The 20,545-nt window shown below is 44.7% G+C and overlaps 1 protein-coding gene across 3 annotated transcripts in view; it reads left to right on the forward strand.

Moving 5' to 3' along the window:
- PIEZO2 (piezo type mechanosensitive ion channel component 2) overlaps positions 1-20,545 on the forward strand; it is a 460,107-nt gene that overhangs the window by 364,486 nt on the left and 75,076 nt on the right. For all 3 annotated transcript variants that reach the window (XM_062201352.1, XM_062201350.1, XM_062201351.1), the window contains 8 exons: positions 5,691-5,899; positions 8,005-8,165; positions 12,879-13,055; positions 13,304-13,429; positions 15,147-15,347; positions 16,303-16,507; positions 16,642-16,743; positions 17,886-18,051. In XM_062201352.1, the coding sequence (XP_062057336.1) occupies positions 5,691-5,899; positions 8,005-8,165; positions 12,879-13,055; positions 13,304-13,429; positions 15,147-15,347; positions 16,303-16,507; positions 16,642-16,743; positions 17,886-18,051 (1,347 nt within the window). The remainder of the gene's footprint in view (positions 1-5,690; positions 5,900-8,004; positions 8,166-12,878; positions 13,056-13,303; positions 13,430-15,146; positions 15,348-16,302; positions 16,508-16,641; positions 16,744-17,885; positions 18,052-20,545) is intronic.

Consider the following 20,545-nt stretch of genomic DNA (forward strand, 5'->3'; position numbering starts at 1 on the left):
GTTTGCATGCCCCGGAAAGACCAAAGATGGCACAGGAGGCAGAACTTCTAGAAGGAGGTGTGAAGATTATAATGGGTCACTGTGTAGACTACGGATGCAGGAGGAAGAACTGAGTGGTCATGAACATTTGCTTTGTGTGGAGATGGCTGTGACGGGGAAAGAGTCAGGGGTTGGTTGGTTGGACTCTCTCTGCAGTGACTGACGCACGCTGTGGTCCCCATAGTCCCAGACTCACCTCATGAGATGTTGCTGTCCATCACCCCAAATCACAAGGCCAATGACCTCACCCCAGAGTGCTTCGACTCAAGGGTCAAAATTACCCCAAATAAGTCAAAACTTGAAGCACTCTAGTTGTAGTGCTATCTTTTTTTTTCTAGTGAAATCTTTTGTTTTTGTACAAATTTTAACATGCTGAGACCAGAGCCCTGTCTCAAAGGAGACATCACTAAAGAAACGTGTCTCTTGCTTTATAACATAAGCTTTGGAAATGCTGTATGTGAAGTGTGTGCCCACTTTTAATAGGACCTATTATTAATTAGAATGAAGGTGGGAATCATTTATAAATTAAAAAACTTCTTTCTCCCATAGCTTATTTCTTTAGGCTCAGTGTTGTTTTATAAGGATTATAATGTGCTTGGATATGTTCATTCTGGACCAAAAGAGGAGGCACACCTACATATAATTCAAATTAGGGTTTGACTGAAACTTAGCTATTACCTCTCAAGCTATAGGATAGGAAAGTGTACTGACTACAGAAGGTCACTTTGCTGAAATTTTAATAATATGAGTGATTGTGAGGAAGTTCCAATTGACTTAATAAGCAATACAAGTTAGAATATTTTAACAGGAGTATTGTTTATTTCCTCACATATACAGATACAGGAGCCAATGTATTCAATCCATGACTAGTAGACTGTTTGGGAGGAATTACTAACACATATCTGGGTGTGACAGATCAATGGCATACATGTAAACATCAAAAGTGCTGAATTCTAAAAAATAATTCATTCTCCATAGTTTAACATTATAAGTAATGTAGCATTGGGTATTGCTTATAAATACTACAAGTTTGCAAGAGAGTTTCTTTTCCTAGTATTTTCATGAATGCATGAGTTGAATGCAGTTTACATAGCCACATATTCCAAATCAAAATACTAAAAATAAATGGAATTTAGACTAAGGAGATTTTACCACAGTAGCATGTCCATTTTCTTTCATGGAAACTGACTATGACATTTTTCACAGTCAAATCCTAGTACAGAATTAAACCTCATAAAGGCATTGTGCAATTTATGTCTTCTGTTGCACACTGCTTCTCTGGTACACAGAATGTCTTCATCCAACTCCATGGCTCATGATGTACACGAAGCACCACAGCATATTTTGCAAGAGAGGATGGTATAGGAAGAGGGGATTTCTGCCTTCAAGAGCAGCATGCCCAGAACATGTGCAGGAAATGAAATGATGCAGGCACACGTGGGGAAGGGTGCACACTGAAGACTTTCAGAGCCATAGGAACACAGTGGAAAGAGCAAAGGAATAAATGCCAGAGTCTTCACACAGCTCATGGAACACATATCTTGTGAAAAAATGATGCGTGGTCTTCAATTATTTTTTGCACCAAAATAAACTTATCTTTTAACTCCATTGCTCCACAAACCCTTGAAAATCCTTGTAAATGTCACTTGTTTCATCAGGGCATGGAAGGAGAGAACTAATGTACTTAAGAAATAGATAAGGCTGGTGCCGCGGCTCAATAGGCTAATCCTCCGCCTTGCGGCGCCGGCACACCGGGTCCTAGTCCCGGTTGGGGCGCCGGATTCTGTCCCGGTTGCCCCTCTTCCAGGCCAGCTCTCTGCTGTGGCCAGGGAGTGCAGTGGAGGATGGCCCAAGTGCTTGGGCCCTGCACCCCATGGGAGACCAGGAGAAGCACCTGGCTCCTGGCTTCGGATGGCGCAGCAAGCTGGCCATAGCGGCCATCTGGGGGTGAACCAACAGAAAAAGGAAGACCTTTCTCTCTGTCTCTCTCTCTCTAACTCTGCCTGTCAAAAAAAAAAAAAAAAAAAAAAGAAAGAAAAGAAAAGAAAAAAAGAAAGAGAGAGAGAAATAGATGGTGAGACAGAGCTCAGAGTCTAATACAGAAAAATACAAACAAGGAAGCCAAATTGTAAGTAACATTGAAAATAAACTATCTGTGGAGAAAGGGGGTCCCACACAGTGTGCTGCAAGGAACTGGCGGAGGGGCATTCATGAAAATACTAGTGAGTTCACCACCATGTTCTATCTGGAGTCCCCAGATAAAATTCCATCACCTGCTTGTTAGACCATTGCCATGTGCTGACCAGTGAAGGATGGCAAGTAGTGAGAGTTCCCAAGCTTGAAGGTCAGGGAATGTTAGGTTTTGGAGAAATCAAGATCCCGTTCTAAAGCTGTACTTGAAGGTAGGGAACAGAAGCTGAGATAAGGCGCCCAGGCTTTCCTGGAGTCCGGGCAGCGGCTCACTCCAGCCAAGTGCAGCTTCTCCTGCCTTGGGATCTGCATCTGAGCAGCCCCAGCTTGGCAGATGCCCCGCCCCTTCCGGGAGTGCAGTGATCAAGTTATACACGGAGAGCAGAGTGGACCGGAAGTGAGGTTATCAGGAGATGGTGTCCCGAGGGAGAGATGGCCGCCTTGTTTCTCTGTTACATAAAAATATGAAAGAAAAAGAACGTGTTCTCGACAGATTACCATCTAACTTTAGCACCCTCCCTGTTGCCCATCACTGTGTGGCCCACGACAAGACAGCAAGAAGAGGTTACTCAGCCTGCATTTCATTAGGATGGATTCATACTTCTTATCAAAACCTCCTATTCGAAGATGGTTCCTGACTTTAAAACATTTCCCGTGTGACTAAGCATTGTGCTGAGCATTTAACAGCAACCACCTTAATTTTCACAACATGCTGTCAAGTCAGCACTATTTTTCCATTGCACAGATCAGCAAACTGAGACTTAACAGGTTAAGTAGTTTTGCCATGTCACCTTGCTAGTAAATTGCCTGGTCGGGACTCAAACACAAGTCTTCCTGATTCCAAAACCCTTACTTTTAATATTCTTCTCTGTTACCTATAAACAGCTATAATACAATACCTATATTATAATACCTGTAACTGTTAGAACAAAAATTTTAAAAAGTGAAAGGAAAAATGAAAGGATTCACATTGGTGTCTTTTTAAACCCTTCATTCCCATCATCATTTAAAATATTTTTGTCTACACATGATACACACGGATTTTCATGACTCTATCACGCAAAGTACACTGCACTGAACTTGACTAGTAAGAGCCAGCCTGGTACATGTCTTCCCTTCTTTCTTCTTTCTTTTTTTTTTTTTTTTTTTTTTTTTTTTTTTTTTTTTTTTTTTTTTTGTCATCCATTGCGCACTTCCGAGGTTAGACTGGCCACAGGATGTCTGGGTGGCACCTGCCCTGTTCCTTGCAAGGATGAGGTTAGAGGGCAGTGGGCAGCGTTCAGTGTGGAGTTTCACTTGTCCTCCCTCCCCAGTCTTTCCTGGAGGCCAGACTTCCTGTAGATTATGACAAGGTTCTAAAAGTAGGCTTCTGGCTCTGGTTCCAAAGGGCGCACTCAGGTGTTTTCCTGTGAGCCCTTCATTCAACAACCTCCCCTCAGTGCGCCATGCTTGTGGCACAATGGTTTGGGGACGTTTTGTTACACAGCCACGGTAGCAGCTTCAGGAATTGCCTCATTGCTGGGGGTTGCCCTCCATACATAGCAGGGATATTAGAGGGTTGTGTCCTTCCAGATTCCTTTAGCTAAGGATAGGTAGCATCTCTTACACAATGCAATCCTCAGGCAAAAACACATGTTAATGAGCCCATGTGTAGTCACACTTAGTATCTAGTGTCCCGATAAGGAAGGAACAGCAAATATGTACCCTGAGATTGGATGTGCAGTGCTAATGGAGATGCCACAGTATTGTAATTTCAAGAGTGGTTAACTTCCCTAAAGTCAGGAAGGTACATGGACTAGCTTAAGAAAATAAGAAATTAATTTGTCAGCATAATTCCTTTCACCAAAGCTGAACTCTCCCCAAACATTCTTTCTGCATTAAATTAGCACTTGGTTTCTGGCATTCATTCTGCAAAGAACCTGTGTGTCACCTTGTTGAAGAGAATTCCTTTGGAATGCAGGCCCACTGAACGCCTAAACACAGTATGCATACAATTCCCCAAATAGTAGGCATGTTTTCCCATGGAAAATCAACCACCTGCAAGTAAGTTGAGATTTAATCTAGCCACACTTCTCCATCCAATAGAAAAATCAACTAAACTCCACAAAGATTAAATAATTTACTGAGAGTCCACATTGTACAGATACTGTAACATTATTAGTTGTCCATTCTGTCACAACCAAGCTGAAATTTGTAGACTAATTATTGCACATAGGGAAGACCACAGCATTTCCAGGAGACTTTTCCTAATATGTGCTTTTGTTACCCACAATCTACTTTGAAACATTTGATGTTTGAGTACTGGCTACCCTTATCCTGATCTTATCATTACTCATGGTATACAAGGATTGAAATACAACACTGTACCCCACATATATGCACCTTGACTATATATCAGTGAAACATTCTAAAAATATTTTGAATATGGATAAAATAAGTGCTTTTAAAAAATGTGATTGTTGTCCACGCTGCAAAATACGGCGGCATCGTAGGTTGCTGTTGGGCTTCATGGAAATCACTGTCCGTGCACTCTCGCTATGGCTCAGGCTCCCACCGTCTCCCCACGGCTGTCAGTCAACTGTCTGCATCAGTCAGCCCCCTACACGGAATGTGATACGGGCATCCCGAAAGCGTTTAGCTCCCTTTGCACATGCTTTAGAAGACGGCAGAGCAGGATTAGTCTACACAGAGGGTTGGCTGAAAGCACCACTGATTTCAGAATTTAAAAAAAAACAGCGTTTACAATGTGAATGACTTGATTCTTGCGAGATGTTTTGTTGCGTTACTAAGAAAGCATGAGATAATTTGCCTCAGTATCTCTGTGTCCTCCTCTCCTTTACAAACCTGCAATCCTCTCCACTCTCAGATCAGTTGCCAAGCCTCAGGCTCATAGCAAAAGCACGCTATTGAGGCCGTCCTGGAATGCACTTGGCCTTAGCACACAGGAATGCAATAGTGGATGAAATGTAGCATGATATGTGATCTCTGACAGTCCTTATAATTTCTCTGTTCTCATCTCCTTTTTTTTCCTTTCTATTTCAATTACTTTGAGCAGCATCAAGAAAAAATTACCAATCCACCAAAATGAGTAAGTCCCCCTGTGAAGCCATGAAATGCTTGCTCTACACGATGCCATTTCATGCTTCTACATCCTAAACTCTGACCATTTTCTCCTCCGGGAAAAATGTCAAGTTTAGGTGTCAAGAGCTCTCATTACTGACTGATCACTGAAATTGGAATTAGAAAAGCTAACCAAACCTAACTGAGTTGACAGTTTGTTTATAGAAAGAGCTTGAAACCAACCAACAAACAAAACGTGGCAAGATGCTAACACCCCACCTTGCGAGGTCTTTGCACATGCTCTGGTTTTTGTTTTTTGTTTCCCCTCTTTTTACCTGCCCCTCACTCCACTCTCTCCTGACACCCTTTCCCCGGCTGACTTGGCTGCTATCTGCCAACAGATTGGCCCACCCAGAAGGAAGTCTTCCAGACCTCGCGGCATTGAACTTCACTGCCAGCCTGGAGAAGCCGGAAGTGAAGAAGTTGACTGAGCTTGCAGAGGAGACGCCAGAGGGGTGCTTGGAGAAGGGTGAGCCTGGGAAAGACAGCGAGGAGTCTGAGGTGGAGGAAGATGAAGAGGAGGAGTCCGAGGAGGAGGAAGAAGCATCGGGTAATGAGCCTGTGACCCGGCAGCTGCTCCCAAGGAGCTGGCTGCTTGAATGAGCAAAGGAAGCATTGGACTGTTTCCAAAGGAGTGCATGAATAGGTGACCCGGGCAGGGACATAAAAGTTGGGGGCAGTTCTGCTGTTATTGTTGCTCTCCTTGTATTTATTCCTGTCCAGTTATTCCAGTAGCACCAGTTCTGAGTGAGGAGAAGAGAGGATGGCTGGTTGATCAATTTCTGGCCCAAGCATAGGCTCCTGTGAAGCCACCTAAGGGCTGTGTCCATCAGAAACCTCTCCGGGGGGGGGGGGGGGGGGGCATCCTACCAGAAGCAGAAACAGGCTTTGGAGCATAATCTCTGAAAATCAGAAACAGGCTGTTGCCCACGACATCTCTAGATGTTGCCTGGCCCAAGCCATTCTCAGAGGACACCATTCAGAGGCCCTCTAGGAAAAGGCTCATCAAGAAAATATGTGGCAGTCTCACCATGTTCTAATGCTTAAGGGCCCGAGACCCCGAGGAGAAAGCGAGCCAACTGCTACAGATGTATTTGTCACCATTGCCTTATTTAGGGGTATTTTCTTCTTTCTTCTCTCTCTCTCCCTCTCCCTCTCCCTCTCCCTCTCCCTCTCCCTCCCCCTCCCCCTCCTCCTCCCCCCCCCCTCCCTCTGTGGTTGGGAGAGGGGGCTGTGCTTTTGTTTCATACACTTCTCCCTAGACCTGAAATAATGTTGTGATGATGGCATGATGAGAACTGAACAGCTTTGGTGGCCTGGAAGAGTTCTCAGAGAGAGAATAGAAAGGCAGAGGGTTCAGTCCATCTAGTCTGTCTAGCAGCCCCCAGACAGGAGAGGAGACAGCAGGAGGCACAGCTCCGGGGTTGTCTCCTGGTGCTGCAACATCAGAGTGCTGCCCCAGACTTTACTCCTCCCCTCTCCCATATGACAGGAGGAAACAAAAAAGCATATGGGGTGGAAAGTCCCTCCTAATGCATGCTTCCCAAAGCCTGGCCATTTTCTCTCAGCTCACTTCAGAAGCTCCAAGAGGAGAACCAGAAATCTTCTCTTCATATCTGAGCAACGTGTCTCCTCCAGTGTTAAGGGGACAGCCCAGCTCCGTGAGACCAAGGGGTTAAGGCGAGGATTTTATGGTACCACTTCATGCTGGGTTTTGAGCTTCACTATTAGAGTCTCACCAAACCTTGCACTGTGTCTTATTCTTTCACTCCTTCACCCATGTGCCTTCTACACTCCTAACTCCTGCTCATATATTTCCTGGACCTTTGGGTTAACTATCATCGAAGTCCATAAATAAGCATTTTCCATAATCATTTCCAGAGCAAGTAGAGTAGCTGTTATACCTACCCAAGTCAGATAAAGTAGATACTTTAAAGAAATACTCAGGTCTTTGTGAGCTTTGTCTACAAGGATGGTGACATGCTGATAGTACAAAGTAGTTCTGTTGTGACTTTAGTGAAATCAAGCAAGACAGTCCTACCCCATGGAAGCATGACCTCTGTGCCTAGCACAAGTTAGAAAGAATAAAATAATGCATTTGATGAGAAATGATGATTAGAATGAGTCCATTTCATGAAACCATGCGCCGGATCATTTTGATCCTTAGTGGTCTCTTTGGCTCTGACAAGGAGTGGCTACTCCCGCCTATCGCAGCCCTCTGACCAACTCGCCCCTTGGGGAGACTGGAGTACTTCATTCACTGTTAAAAGAGACCGGCCACTTGTGTAAACACTGTTTTGGCAAGAAAGATGTCCTTTAGAAGGAGCTCAGGCTACTTCCTATGCTAAGGAAATTAGAGCAGTACAATTTAAAGAGTCAATAAGGTCACATTTTTCTCTACATTTATTTAACTCAAAGATGTTTAAAAGTAGCCTTTTCCTTTAGAAGCTCAGTATATGGTACCTGTGTCATCATTGTGACTTGGAGCTCTGTGAGCCCCCCTTCTCCCAGATTTGCTGTCCCTATAATTCACCCACTAGAACTATTTTGCAGCCTCTCACTGACATCTGAAGGTTACAAGATATACCTTAAATAATCATGTGAGGAAAAAAAAAAAACCCGTTTATGCTCTTGGGTCTATTTACTCTTTCGCAGATCTAAAGAACAAGTGGCATCTGGTGATTGACCGCCTCACTGTGCTCTTCTTGAAATTCCTGGAGTATTTTCACAATCTGCAGGTGTTCGTGTGGTGGATTCTCGAGCTGCACATCATCAAAATTGTTTCATCGTACATTGTCTGGGTTTCCGTGAAGGAGGCAAGTGCACGTTTTGTTGTCTCATCAGGCTGAGGAGCCTCGGTGGAGATTCACTTTCCTCCTCTTGCCGTCTGTGATGGGTCATTCTCCTTGCAAAGGGTATCGAGGTGTAAGGCAGGCACATATGGTTTGACCTACAGAAAGCAAGAGGGCAATGGCTCTGAGCATGGGTAAAGACTGCAGCAGAAGAGGCTCATGGCTGAGTATCTAGTTGGCTTGGTCACATCACAGAGGTCACTTCTCCTCCTCTACTCCTTGCTGCAGTGGGTCAGAGTGGACTTATCTTCTGCTGTGGATGTGGGAATTCATCCTAAATTCTCTTTGAGGAAAGTAACATTCCAGTTATGTGACCAAGAAATAAACTCAGATGTCCCAAAATATAACAAAGTCTTCAATAGAGCTCATCTTGTTTCTTATGGGATTTTTTTATTTATTTATTTTTGACAGGCAGAGTGGACAGTAAGAGAGAGAGAGAGACAGAGAGAAAGGTCTTCCTTTGCCGTTGGTTCACCCTCCAATGGCTGCCACGGCAGGTGCACTGTGGCCGGCACACCACGCTGATCTGAAGGCAGGAGCCAGGTGCTTATCCTGGTCTCCTATGGAGTGCAGGACCCAAGGACTTGGGCCATCCTCCACTGCACTCCCAGACCACAGCAGAGAGCTGGCCTGGAAGAGGGGCAACCGGGACAGAATCCGGTGCCCCGACCGGGACTAGAACCCGGTGTGCCGGCACTGCAGGCGGAGGATTAGCCTATTGAGCCGCGGCGCCGGCCCTCTTATGGGCTTTTTTGAGACAGGACAGAAAGTCTTCAGTAGCACACTGCATTGCACGTCTTTCTGCTTGACTGTAGAGAGCAAAGTCACCATTCAGCCAACAGTTGTTTCATGTTTACTGTGGAGAAATTAGCTTTGTGTCCACTTATTCAACAGATCAGTTTTTTCATACTTCTCATTTTCCTGCACTACTTTTGAGTTGGAGCCGATTCATAGAGTCTTTGTCCTCCAAAAATTGTCAGGCAACTACTGAATATATCAATAGTAAAATATCACAACCATAATGCTGCAAACTTAAAATGTTTCACAAGCAGGTAAATAAGGTGAAACTTAATTTGTGCTCTATAGTCTAACGTAGAACTTTCTCCCATTTCACACAAACCCTCTGAAATGGATAGATGATCCCTGCATGTGAGAATAGAGACAGAAACCACTCCCCTGTGAGATTTGTGTCAGAAAACAGGCTGCATTGTTAAGTAACTAAATGTACATATTAATTGGATCTGACAGTAGCCTACTGTGTATATTGATTGAGAGCAAAAGAATATAAGCATGTTAACTGTGTAGGTGAATTAATCAATTGAGATAAATTTTGAGGGTCAAATATTAAAGGGAAAAAGAAAACAACCAAAGAAAGCAGTTAACTAAGAATGAGCACTTCTGAATTAACCAAATCCATTGTGCTCATGTGAAAAGTTGTGTTGCAGGCTGGTGGAGGCATAAGAAGACAATGGAATGATGGGAGTGGGTGCTTTATGTAAAAAAAAAAAAATAGTGGGGGTTGGACTCAGAAAAATCTACTCCCTGAAATTCATGCTAGAAAGGTGAGAAAGAGAACAAAGAGCTAAGAATGTACATCCTTACAAATTCTAAACAAAAAGGAGAAATGAATTTTAAAACCATCCTCAGTGAGTCTCAAGAATGTAGACCACTGATTAAATAATGGATTATCACCCAGTCACCATTAGAACAATGGCCTCTGGTAGAATAGGACCGGTTCTGTCTCTTATTCGCATGTTATGAGAACTCCCAGAATTTTCATTCCTAATGTCAGCTCTCATGTGTAACTCTAAAATATGTCAGAGACCCACAAAGTAGACAAATGCTGATCCTGTAGCAGCCAGCATCTACTAAATCCGGTTGTGACAGATATTTTACTGCCTGAGTTGTGCATGGTGCCACCCCATCTTCATGAGGGGTGTCTGGCCCTGAAGGCTGAGTTACTGCATGCCCCTTGGATGCTCTCGCCTCTGGTGTCTCACCCCTCTCCACACTAGTCTTGGTCTCTGGCTCCCAGCAGCTGTGTAAGCAAGCCACTTGTGGGGAAGGGGTCTAATCATAAAAGCAACTTGATTTTGAACTTCCATTGCCCTTTGAAATGCATTCTATCACATATTTTTCTCCCTGCCCATGGACACATTGCACTTTCTGCTCACTCCTAAGCAATGCAGAGTCCTGTAATCTGAAATAGCAGCAAGATCTCACTTTGTTAATTAAAATTCTCCACCCCAAAAAATAATCAGAACTCCCCTTACCCAGGTAGAAGCTTCTTTTTCCCTTGTTGCTTCTTTCTCACTGGTCTCTCCCTTGCCCCCACTGCCTCCGTTGCTCTGTTAGGCAGCTCCTGAACAGAACTGTTCTCTTTTCCTTCTTACATGCACAACTACTCTCTTTTTTTGCAAAATTTTCAAATGTATTTATCTTCATTTTATTTATAAGGCAAGAGATTCAGAGAGAGGTCAGAGAGATCTTACCTCCACTTGTTTACTCCCCAAAAGCCTGCAAGCACAAGGGGCTGGGCCAGGACGAAGCCTGGAGCCTGGAAATCAACCTGAGTTTCCCACATAGGTGATAGAGACCCGAGTATCTGAGCCATCAGTGGCTGCCTCCTGAGATGTGCATTCGCAGGAAGCTTGATCGGAAGCTGAGCAGCTGTGACTTGAACGCGGCACTCTGACATGGGATGTGAGCATCCCAAGTGACAGCTTAACCTGCTGTGCCAAATACCTGCCCCACAACTACTCTAGTTTCAAAATGTCTCTGGAGAGCTCTGAGAGAACTAGTTATTCCTGGAAGAAGGAGCCTGTACTCCATTTCCTTTGATAACCTCCATACCTCCCAGAGGGCCTGGCCAATTTCAGAAGCTCCGTGTTTACTCAATGAAAAAAAGCAAATAAAAGAACCTTGCAAACTTGAGATTTGCAGTTGATGTTTCTTGATTATAAATGTCATCATCATCATTATGTCATCATTATTGTTGTTATTTGCTTTCTCACTAAGCCTGGATGTTGTGGGCATCTGGGGGAGAGAACCAGTGGATGGAAGCCCTCTGTCTGTCTCTCTTGTCTCACTCACTCTGTCTTTCTGCCTTTCAAATAAAGTGAACATTTTAAAAAATGACAATTTTTAAAATTAAAAGTTCTATGTAAATTAATCATGCTGTTTTCCTACTAAGTGTCCTAAATGCATAAGAAGTAACAGCGACTAAATTTCACAGTGTCAATAAGATTTTCTTTTGAACATCTAAATTGGCAGCACTTGCTGATGACTATGGAAGAGGAAATCTGATTTTCGCTAATCAGAATATTTTGTTGCAGTGTAACATTTAGTGTGTTTACAGGGGCTTTATAGTTCACAAAGCACTTTTGTGTACAGCATTTCTTTCACCCTCAGTTAATTCTGGGAGGCAGCTCTTCCTCCCCTGATATTTTGGTATCAATTCTCAGAGTAATTTCTTACCTTGGACAGTGAAAATTGCTAACTAGAATAATAGGTAACAAATTGCATAATACTGCCACGCAGTCCTGCATTTTCTTATTTTGCAGTTTTGTAAGCCAAATGGGTAACCATACCTCTTATAGCACATAAGGCTTAGCACTTGCTATGTGTTCAATTGTACCAATTGAATATATGTTGTTATTTTCACCTGATATTATTTTCACCTGATGTAAATGTTGTGAGGGTATCATTTTAACATTTTTAAGAATAAATGAGTATTTTACATAACTGAATAAGTTTACAGTGCTTCTATACTAGTCAATGAACTGTTTGCTTTGGAGAATCAATAAAAATGCAGGCCATTTCATGTGATCTATAAACTCTCATGCAGCTCGAAACCAGCATGTTCAAGTTCATCTCGTTGCTCTCCCTCCTCAAACCTGCTCTGCTCTCAGCATTTCCTACCCCAGCCATGGCACTATCATTCATCCAAACTCCAAAACAGAAGCCTGGGAGGGATTGCTTACACATTCTCCCTTTAAACCCAAGTGCAGTCACCACCAAACCACCAGTTGGTGACTCCTCCATCTCTCCTGGGCTACTGCACAGCATATGAGCTGAGCTCTTGAGCTTAAGTCAAACCCTCATAACGTACTCATCATTCTGCAGTTGTAGTCATCTAAATAAGACGCAGAACCTACTTTCAAATCCCCCAAGCTGTTGCCTTTCAGTGGCTCTCTGTTCTCTGCAGAATGGATTCATGTGTCATTGCATGGTTAAAAAGGATCCATCAAAACTTGGCCTATAGCTCTATCTCTAACCTCACCTTCTGCTGCCCTTTTTGCTTTTGACTTTGAAGTCCTCAGTTGTTTGGAGTTGACTGTCCCACCAGGCTATCTCATGCTCTCCTGCCCTTGCTCATGCATCTCCTCCACATTAGACCCAGGGCCTCTTTTTAGCACTCACACAGGTACCTGTTCACATCTACAGCTTAGCCATTGCTGCATTATGTTGGCAATAGTTAGCTACATGTCCAACTTCCATGCAAGACAAAAGGTCACCAAGGGGAGGGACCACAACTCACTTACCCTCCCAGGCCTTGCACCTGCTGAGTTCTCAGTCAGCCTTTATTGAACTCAGTAGAAAATCAAGTCCTCATGCTTTGTGGATGTTGTGCCATGTGCTGTATTTTTTGTCTCCAAATCTGATTTTGTGTTTTAGGTCTCTCTGTTCAACTATGTATTTTTGATTTCATGGGCATTTGCTCTACCGTATGCCAAGCTACGCCGCCTGGCTTCCAGTGTCTGCACTGTCTGGACGTGTGTGATCATCGTCTGCAAAATGTTGTACCAGCTTCAGACCATTAAGCCCGAGAACTTTTCTGTTAACTGTTCCTTGGTGAGCCTCAGTGACGGGGGGATCTTCCTCGCTGCCCTCTGGGGAAGCGAGGCAGATACGTGGGTAACCTCCATCTGTGTGCACATTCTGTCTAGTGCTTAAGTCCCTTCATTCATCTAATTCTGTTGTGCTGAGATGCCCCCATTGATGCTGCTTTCCTCCCTACCCCCCCCCTTGTCAAAGTGCAGAACCATCTGAACTCTCCTAATCTGTGAAGCATTTCTTACTCCATCTTCTCTTCTTTTCAGCCAAATGAAAATCAAACGAACATACCCCTTCAGGAGTTGAACAAGTCTCTGCTCTACAGCGCTCCCATTGATCCGACAGAGTGGGTTGGCCTCAGAAAGTCTTCTCCTTTGCTTGTCTACCTGAGGGTAAGGGCTTTGTAGATCCTCTGCACGGGTGGGATTTGGAATCCTTCACCTTGAGATGCCTAAGAGCCCATGTCGCAGTCACCTTGTTTTCTCTCGTGTTTGGAATCACCCTCGGAACCCATGACCAAATGTCAAAGTCAGTATTGCATTGTACTGAAGAGAAATTGACCAAACATCTGAAACTGGTTTAGTAAAGTAAGATGGATAACATTAAATCAAGAATGAAATAGCCTTTAAAGAGTTAACTTGATTTTATTAACTTTAATTGACTTGGTTAATCCTCTGCCTGCAGTGCCAGCATCCCATATGGGCAACAGGTTCTAGTCCCGGTTGCTCCTCTTCCAGGCCAGCTCTCTGCTGTGGCCCGGGAGTGCAGTGGAGGATGGCCCAAGTGCTTGGGCCCCTGCACCCATATGGGAGACCAGGAAGAAGCACCTGGCTCCTGGCTTCAGATTGGCACAGCTCCGGCCGTGGCAGCCATTTGAGGGGTGAACCAACAGAAAAAGGAAGACCTTTCTCTCTGTCTCTCTCTCTCACTGTCTGTAACTCTGTTAAATTAAAAAAAAAAAAAAAAGAGTGAGCCATCAGAATGGAAACATCTATGAAATATAACATGAAATTAGAAAAGCAAATCTTAAAATACTGCCCATAATATGATCTCTTCTGGACCCAAGGAAAAAAGCTGGGTTAAAATACACCAAAATCTCTCTCTCTCTCTCTCTCTCTCTCTCTTTCTCTCTCTCTCTCCCCCTCTCCCCCCCCTCCCCTCTCCCTCTCTCCCTCTCTTAACTCTGACTTTCAAATAAATAAATAAATCTTCAAAAATATAGCAAAATAGTCAGTAGTGATTTTGCCTAAATTCTGTCGTAATTAATAAAAACATAGGTTACATTTAGAAGTAATAAGGCACATCTCTGCTAAAGGAATTTTGAGTGCACACAATGATACAAGCATAATGAGAATCATATGCTTTGGAATTTCCACTTTTACTTTGGTGGACAATCCGAGCAGTTCTAATCATACACACTGACAAATGCTTAAAAATCAAAACTTCATACTTAGCACCAGGAATTTTTAACTAAGCATTCCATTTTCTTCTTGTCTATTTCTGTTTTCTCTCATACAGAAGATATCTTTTGTAAATAAAATCTGCTACCAATAGCTATTGCAAGGATAAAACAAATTGAAATTTAGAAAGTGTCATTAGAATGGTGTCTGCCATCTATTGTTCCATAAATGTTAACTATTTCCTTATTATTGCTATCATCACTGTCACCATTTTCCCATCATCAGTAGGCTTCTCAGTTGGCTGTGCTCGCTGGCCAGATTTCAGAGGTGCATCTTGGTACCATTTTGCATTTCTAGTTTGCATGTAAGGTTGGACTGCCCCCCCTCAGGTGACTGGAAGCTGCTTCCTTGGAATGTGGTATAAAATTTTTCAGGAAGAGGAATGACCAGCCTTATGTCTTATGTCCAGAGATTGTCCAGTCTTATGTCCAGAGATTGTAGACCCCGTTACCATGGAAATTAGTCAGTTCTCATAGTAGAGATAACTCCAAGATGAACAACACAAGGAAAATGAATGTTGAGCTCCATGATGTGTTTAAGAGAAATGGAATTTTATAAAAATTGCTGATAGACATCAAGAATCAAATACCATGATTTATTACGGAGATGGCTTTGGTCTTACACAGCTGTGTTTTCTTATTATTTGTAGAATAATCTCCTGATGCTAGCTATTCTGGCCTTTGAAGTCACCATTTATCGCCATCAGGAATACTACCGAGGTCGAAATAACCTCACAGCTCCTGTATCTAAAACTATCTTTCACGATATAACAAGGCTGCATCTGGATGATGGGCTGATCAACTGTGCCAAGTATTTCATCAACTACTTCTTCTACAAATTTGGTTTGGAGGTGAGTTTCCTTGCTACATGTTTGATTTGTCCTTTCCATAAAAATTTAAATAACTACTTCTGGCCAGTTGTCCCCTGGAGCCCTGTTACATAGCTCCAAGCCGTGGTTCCTGTTGCCTCAGGATCAGCAAACAATTGTTCTCCCAATGGGTTAACCTGGCTTTGTAGAGAGTTTTGCAAGATCAGCTGCCCAGTGACCCCCTGTTTCACAGCAGTGCCCTTGACCTCTCTGGATCTCCAGTACTATCTAAATAGGTGGACATCTGTTGGCATATTAACTGGTTTCTTATTAAGAAGAAAGTGTTAGAGGCTGGCTGTGTTGTAGTAGCCTAAGCCTCTGCCTGTGATGCCAGCATCCCATATAGGCGCGAGTTCATGCCCTGGCTGCTCATCTTCCGATCCAGGAAGAGGAGCCTGGAAAAAGCAGTAGGGAATGGCCCAAATGCTTGGGCCCCTCCACCCACATGGGAGACCCTAAAGAAGCTCCTTGCTGCTGGCTTTGAATCAACACAGCTCCAGCCATTGTGGCCATTTGGGGAGTGAACCAGCAGATGGAAGACTTCTCTCTCTCTCTCTGCCTCCACCTCTTTGTAGCTGCCTTTCAAGTAAATAAATAAATCTTTTAAAAATGTTCATTTTGATGCAAAAAATTGAAATCTATGCAGTATTTTTTCATAATGCATATTTTCCATGAACTTTGTCAAGTCCCCTCATGTGCATGGATTTCAAAAATTTTTGCACCGAAATACACTTATTTTTAATTCTACTTCCAAGAACTTTTCTGAAGCTCCCTTGGCATTTCTGTCAAAAGACCCTGAAAAGGGCAAGAGTTGGGGAATCTGCACAAAGACCTGTCCTAAGGAGTACAGGTCTCTGCCGCCTGCACAGGCCTGACCCCTGCCACCACTCCCCTTCCCTGTAAACCCGATTTTCTGCCTCTTGTCCTCCTTACACAGACCTGTTTCCTAATGTCAGTGAACGTGATCGGTCAACGGATGGATTTCTACGCCATGATTCACGCCTGCTGGCTCATCGCGGTCTTGTATCGCCGCAGAAGAAAAGCCATCGCTGAGGTCTGGCCCAAATACTGCTGCTTCCTGGCCTGCATCATCACCTTCCAGTACTTCATCTGCATTGGCATCCCCCCTGCCCCCTGCCGAGGTGAGCTGTCAGCCCCTCCTCCCTGCAACCCCCACCCGCTCCCCACCCAGAACGGCTGCTTTTAGGAGAAGCCATTGCCAAGTGGAATCTGGGAGCAGAGCCATCAGCGGTATTGATTTCACTTCCCCCTGCAGATTACCCATGGAGGTTCAAAGATGCCAACTTCAACGACAACATCATCAAGTGGCTGTACTTCCCAGACTTCATCGTGCGGCCCAACCCCGTGTTCCTTGTCTGTAAGTGCATCGGCCCCAGGGCTGTGGGACACCGGCGTTTGGATTTCTGTTCGCTCATCATTCTTTACGTGGTGTGCATTAGTGGCTCTGCTTCTTCCACCAGGCTTTATACTCACATGAAGGCTTCTTTGTGCATTAACAGCACAAGTCATTAATGCCTTGCACTTGCCCTCTTGCATTTGCAGAATTAATAAATCAACATTAGAAATCCCATATTCCCATGCATAAGCTCACCTCTAAATGCAGACATTTACATACAGCTACCAACGTCTACACACCCATCTTTTAAAAGACAGGTGAGAGAGGAGGGCGGTGTGTTCTGTGAAGGGGTGGTTTCTAGTGGTCACGACAGACAGACCAAAGCCAAAGACAGGGCTATGGCCACTAGGAGGATGCCACAGGACTTCAGCCACCTGAGAGCTGGGCTGCAACCTCCAGGTCCACCCAGGCAGCAGGTGATCCGAAAGTGGAAGCAGCCCCACCCCCACCCCCACATCCAAGAATAGGAAGTGCTGAGTGATACAGAATACTCAGGAGTGCCTTGCCTGAACATACTCAGGTTTAACTTCGAAAGCAAGGACTTGCTTCTCAGACTTGGCTGCCTGAGGCCCGTTCTGAGCAGCTCTTGCTGACTCCACCATTCTCAAACCCTCCACCATCTTCACCTGCTCTGCCGCCTGGGAACTGTCTTTGGTTGCAAATGCAGAGGGAGGTGGAGAGATTAAAGACAGAAATGTCTACCTCTGCTGCACGCAAAAGGGAAAAGGTGGTGGAGGTTGCCCAAATGGCCTCTTCAAATCTTGTGGGAGACAAGTGCAGGTAAACCTCACCCCCTGAGAGACTCATGAAGTCAAACACTGAGCGCCTGGTTCTTTCATGGGCCAATGTGCAAACAAATCCCAGCTCTGCCCTTCCCCCAGTGTGAGTCCCTGGGATGACTGCTCTCATGCTTCCCCACATCATGGTGAGGAAGGTGGGACTTGCTCCTGACACTGGAATCCAGGATCAATCTTGAGCCCAAACCATAAGAACACAACCTACCTAGCCGTGGGGACAGCTCGTGCTGTAGGATGACTGGGTGCTCCATGTGTGCACCCAGAAGAGGAGAAGGTGGCTCCAGGACCACCCCTTTGTCTTGCCAGATGATTTCATGCTGCTCCTCTGTGCCTCCCTGCAACGGCAGATTTTTGAGGATGAAAACAAGGCTGCTGTGCGAATCATGGCCGGCGACAACGTCGAGATTTGCATGAACCTCGATGCGGCCTCGTTCAGCCAACACAACCCTGTACCGGATTTCATTCACTGCAGGTAACAACCGCGTCCTGTTCTCTAAAAGCCACCTACATGTGCATTTCACTTGAATTACACCTCTACTTAAACTCTCTGTGCTGGACTGAGTGGTATGCACTGAAGCTAATAAATGAGGCACAGTGTGACTCATCTCGACTGAGCCTCTGAAATTCAGCAACTGCTTTTTAAAACGCTTTTAGTTATTTATTTGAAAAGGAGAGAGAGAGAAAGAGAGAGGTCGTCCATCCATCCATCCTCTGGTTCACTTCCCGGATAGCTGTAACAGCCAGATTTAGACCAAGCTGAACCCAGGAGCCAGGAGCTTCTCCCAGGTCTCCCATATAGGTGCAGGGGCCCAAGGGCTTGTGTCATCTTCCATTGCTTTCACAGGACCATTAGCAGGGTGCTGGACTAGAAGTGGAGCAACCAGGCCATGAAACAGCACCCAAATGGGATGCTGGCCTCTGCAACTGCTTTTGTCAATGTTAAGCACCTTCTTTGGCCTAGGTTTTTCTCCTCTTCTTGTTATTGAAGCTGTCTTGTGCCGATACTACCAGTTGGTAGCTCTCCAGCCAAAAACCCTCCTCCTCACCTTCTTTCCCTCATCCTCATGCCCTGTAAGACCCCCACCTCCATTCCCTGTCCTTGTGTGCACCCTCTGCTCCACTCCTCCATCCTCTGTCCTTCATTCTTATCTTCCGTCCCACCTCTTCATTCCCTCATCCCTCCTCCTTCTGCCCTGATCCTCTCCTCATATCCCTCTCCTCATATCCCATTGCTTATCCCCCTTCAACCCAACCAGATCACTACCTTTACCTGTGGTCAACCTGGATTACTGTGAACACTGACATTTTATTCACACTCCTTGGTTTAGGAAGCCAGAGAAGGGAATAATATATTTTAGAGAGAATGTCATGGAAGTATTTTAAGTGTTTTTGTTAAGAAAAGAGGTGCAGAATAAAGAGGAAACAGTATACAAATCTATAGCCAAATGGAATTTATTCAGAGAAAATAAATTCATAGTGGTGAGTGACCAATTGCAAGATGTACATTGATGGAATACGTGGAGGAAGGCCCCGACCCCAGGGGCAGGGCTTTTTATATATTAGGAGGACTAGGGATGGGGGTAGGGGTAGGGGTGCAGGCAGAGGACCTGGAACTGGTCATTCAGGTGGCCAACCAGGGCCTCCGGAACCTAGGAAAGAATTTGGAGTGGGTGTGAAGGCAATAGTGTATGAGACCCAGTTGAGATTCAAGGACAAGGAGTATATTCCAATGTTTGTCTATCTTTTGGGCAATGAGCAAGAATGGCTGAGGCTTATGTCTTTGTTCCATCAGTTTTACTCTAAAGAAAGTAAGGATAAATGCTCAGTTATCTGAATAATGGACCATTAAGGCACCATCTACTTCCTAGTAACACTGATGCATCAAGTGCAGGCTATATATTATTAAGAACTTACTTATTAACATCCTACAAAATAACAATCCATTAACCAAAGAACTAATCCAGGATTGATTCTCCTGGGCTACTACCTAAAACTGAGAAAAGAAACAATCTAAGCAAAACCCGCCAAACAAAGGAGCTCAAGCCTGGGCCTGGCCCACAGGTCTACTCTGTCAGATGCATATTCTAGACTCTCCCAGCTGCCGTCTGGTACTGCAAGTCCTCGTCACTTTCCATCAGGAAGGCCCTAGGGGAGAGATGGTCCCCATAAAGCATCCTGACTCAGCCCAAGGACATCTACACATAGGAAATGGAAAGAGCCCCAAAGCCCCAGCATGATTGCATCTCTGTTGTCAGAATCATGTCCCGCCAGTAAAGAGATTTTTCATCTATAGTAAAACCATTGTATGAACTATGAATTTTTTTTAATCTGTCAATTTCTAGTTCATCAAAAATAATACATTTTTTTTGACAGGCAGAGTTAGTGAGCAAGAGAGAGAGAGACAGAGAGAAAGGTCTTCCTTTTTCTGTTGGTTCACCCCTCAAGTGGCCTCTACGGCCGGCGTGTTGCAGCCAGCGTGTTGCGGCCGGCGCTCTGCGCTGATCTGAAGCCAAGAGCCAGGTGCTTCCTCCTGGTCTCTCATGCGGGTGCAGGCCCCAAGCACCTGGGCCATCCTCCACTACACTCCTGGGCCACAGCAGAGAGCTGGACTGGAAGAGGAGCAACCGGGACAGAAACTGGCGCCCCAACCGGGACTAGAACCCAGTGTGCTGGTGCCACAGGCAGAGGATTAGCCTAGTGAGCCATGGAGCCAGCCAAAAGAATACATTCTTAACTTCCATTAAGACATCTGTATCTTAGAAATTCTTTTGCTGGGCTGATGCTGTGACTTGACAGGTAAAGCCTCTATCTCCTACACCAGCATCCTATATGGGTACGAGTTCATGTCCTGGTTGCTCCACTTCTGATCCAGCTCCTTATTAATGCACCTGAAAGCAGCAGAGGATGGCCCAGGTGTTTGGGCCCCTGCCACCCACATGGGAGACCCAGATGAGACTCCTAAAACT

This window comes from Lepus europaeus, chromosome 9 (genome assembly GCF_033115175.1).
Source record: "Lepus europaeus isolate LE1 chromosome 9, mLepTim1.pri, whole genome shotgun sequence".
Taxonomy (NCBI): Eukaryota; Metazoa; Chordata; class Mammalia; order Lagomorpha; family Leporidae; genus Lepus; species Lepus europaeus.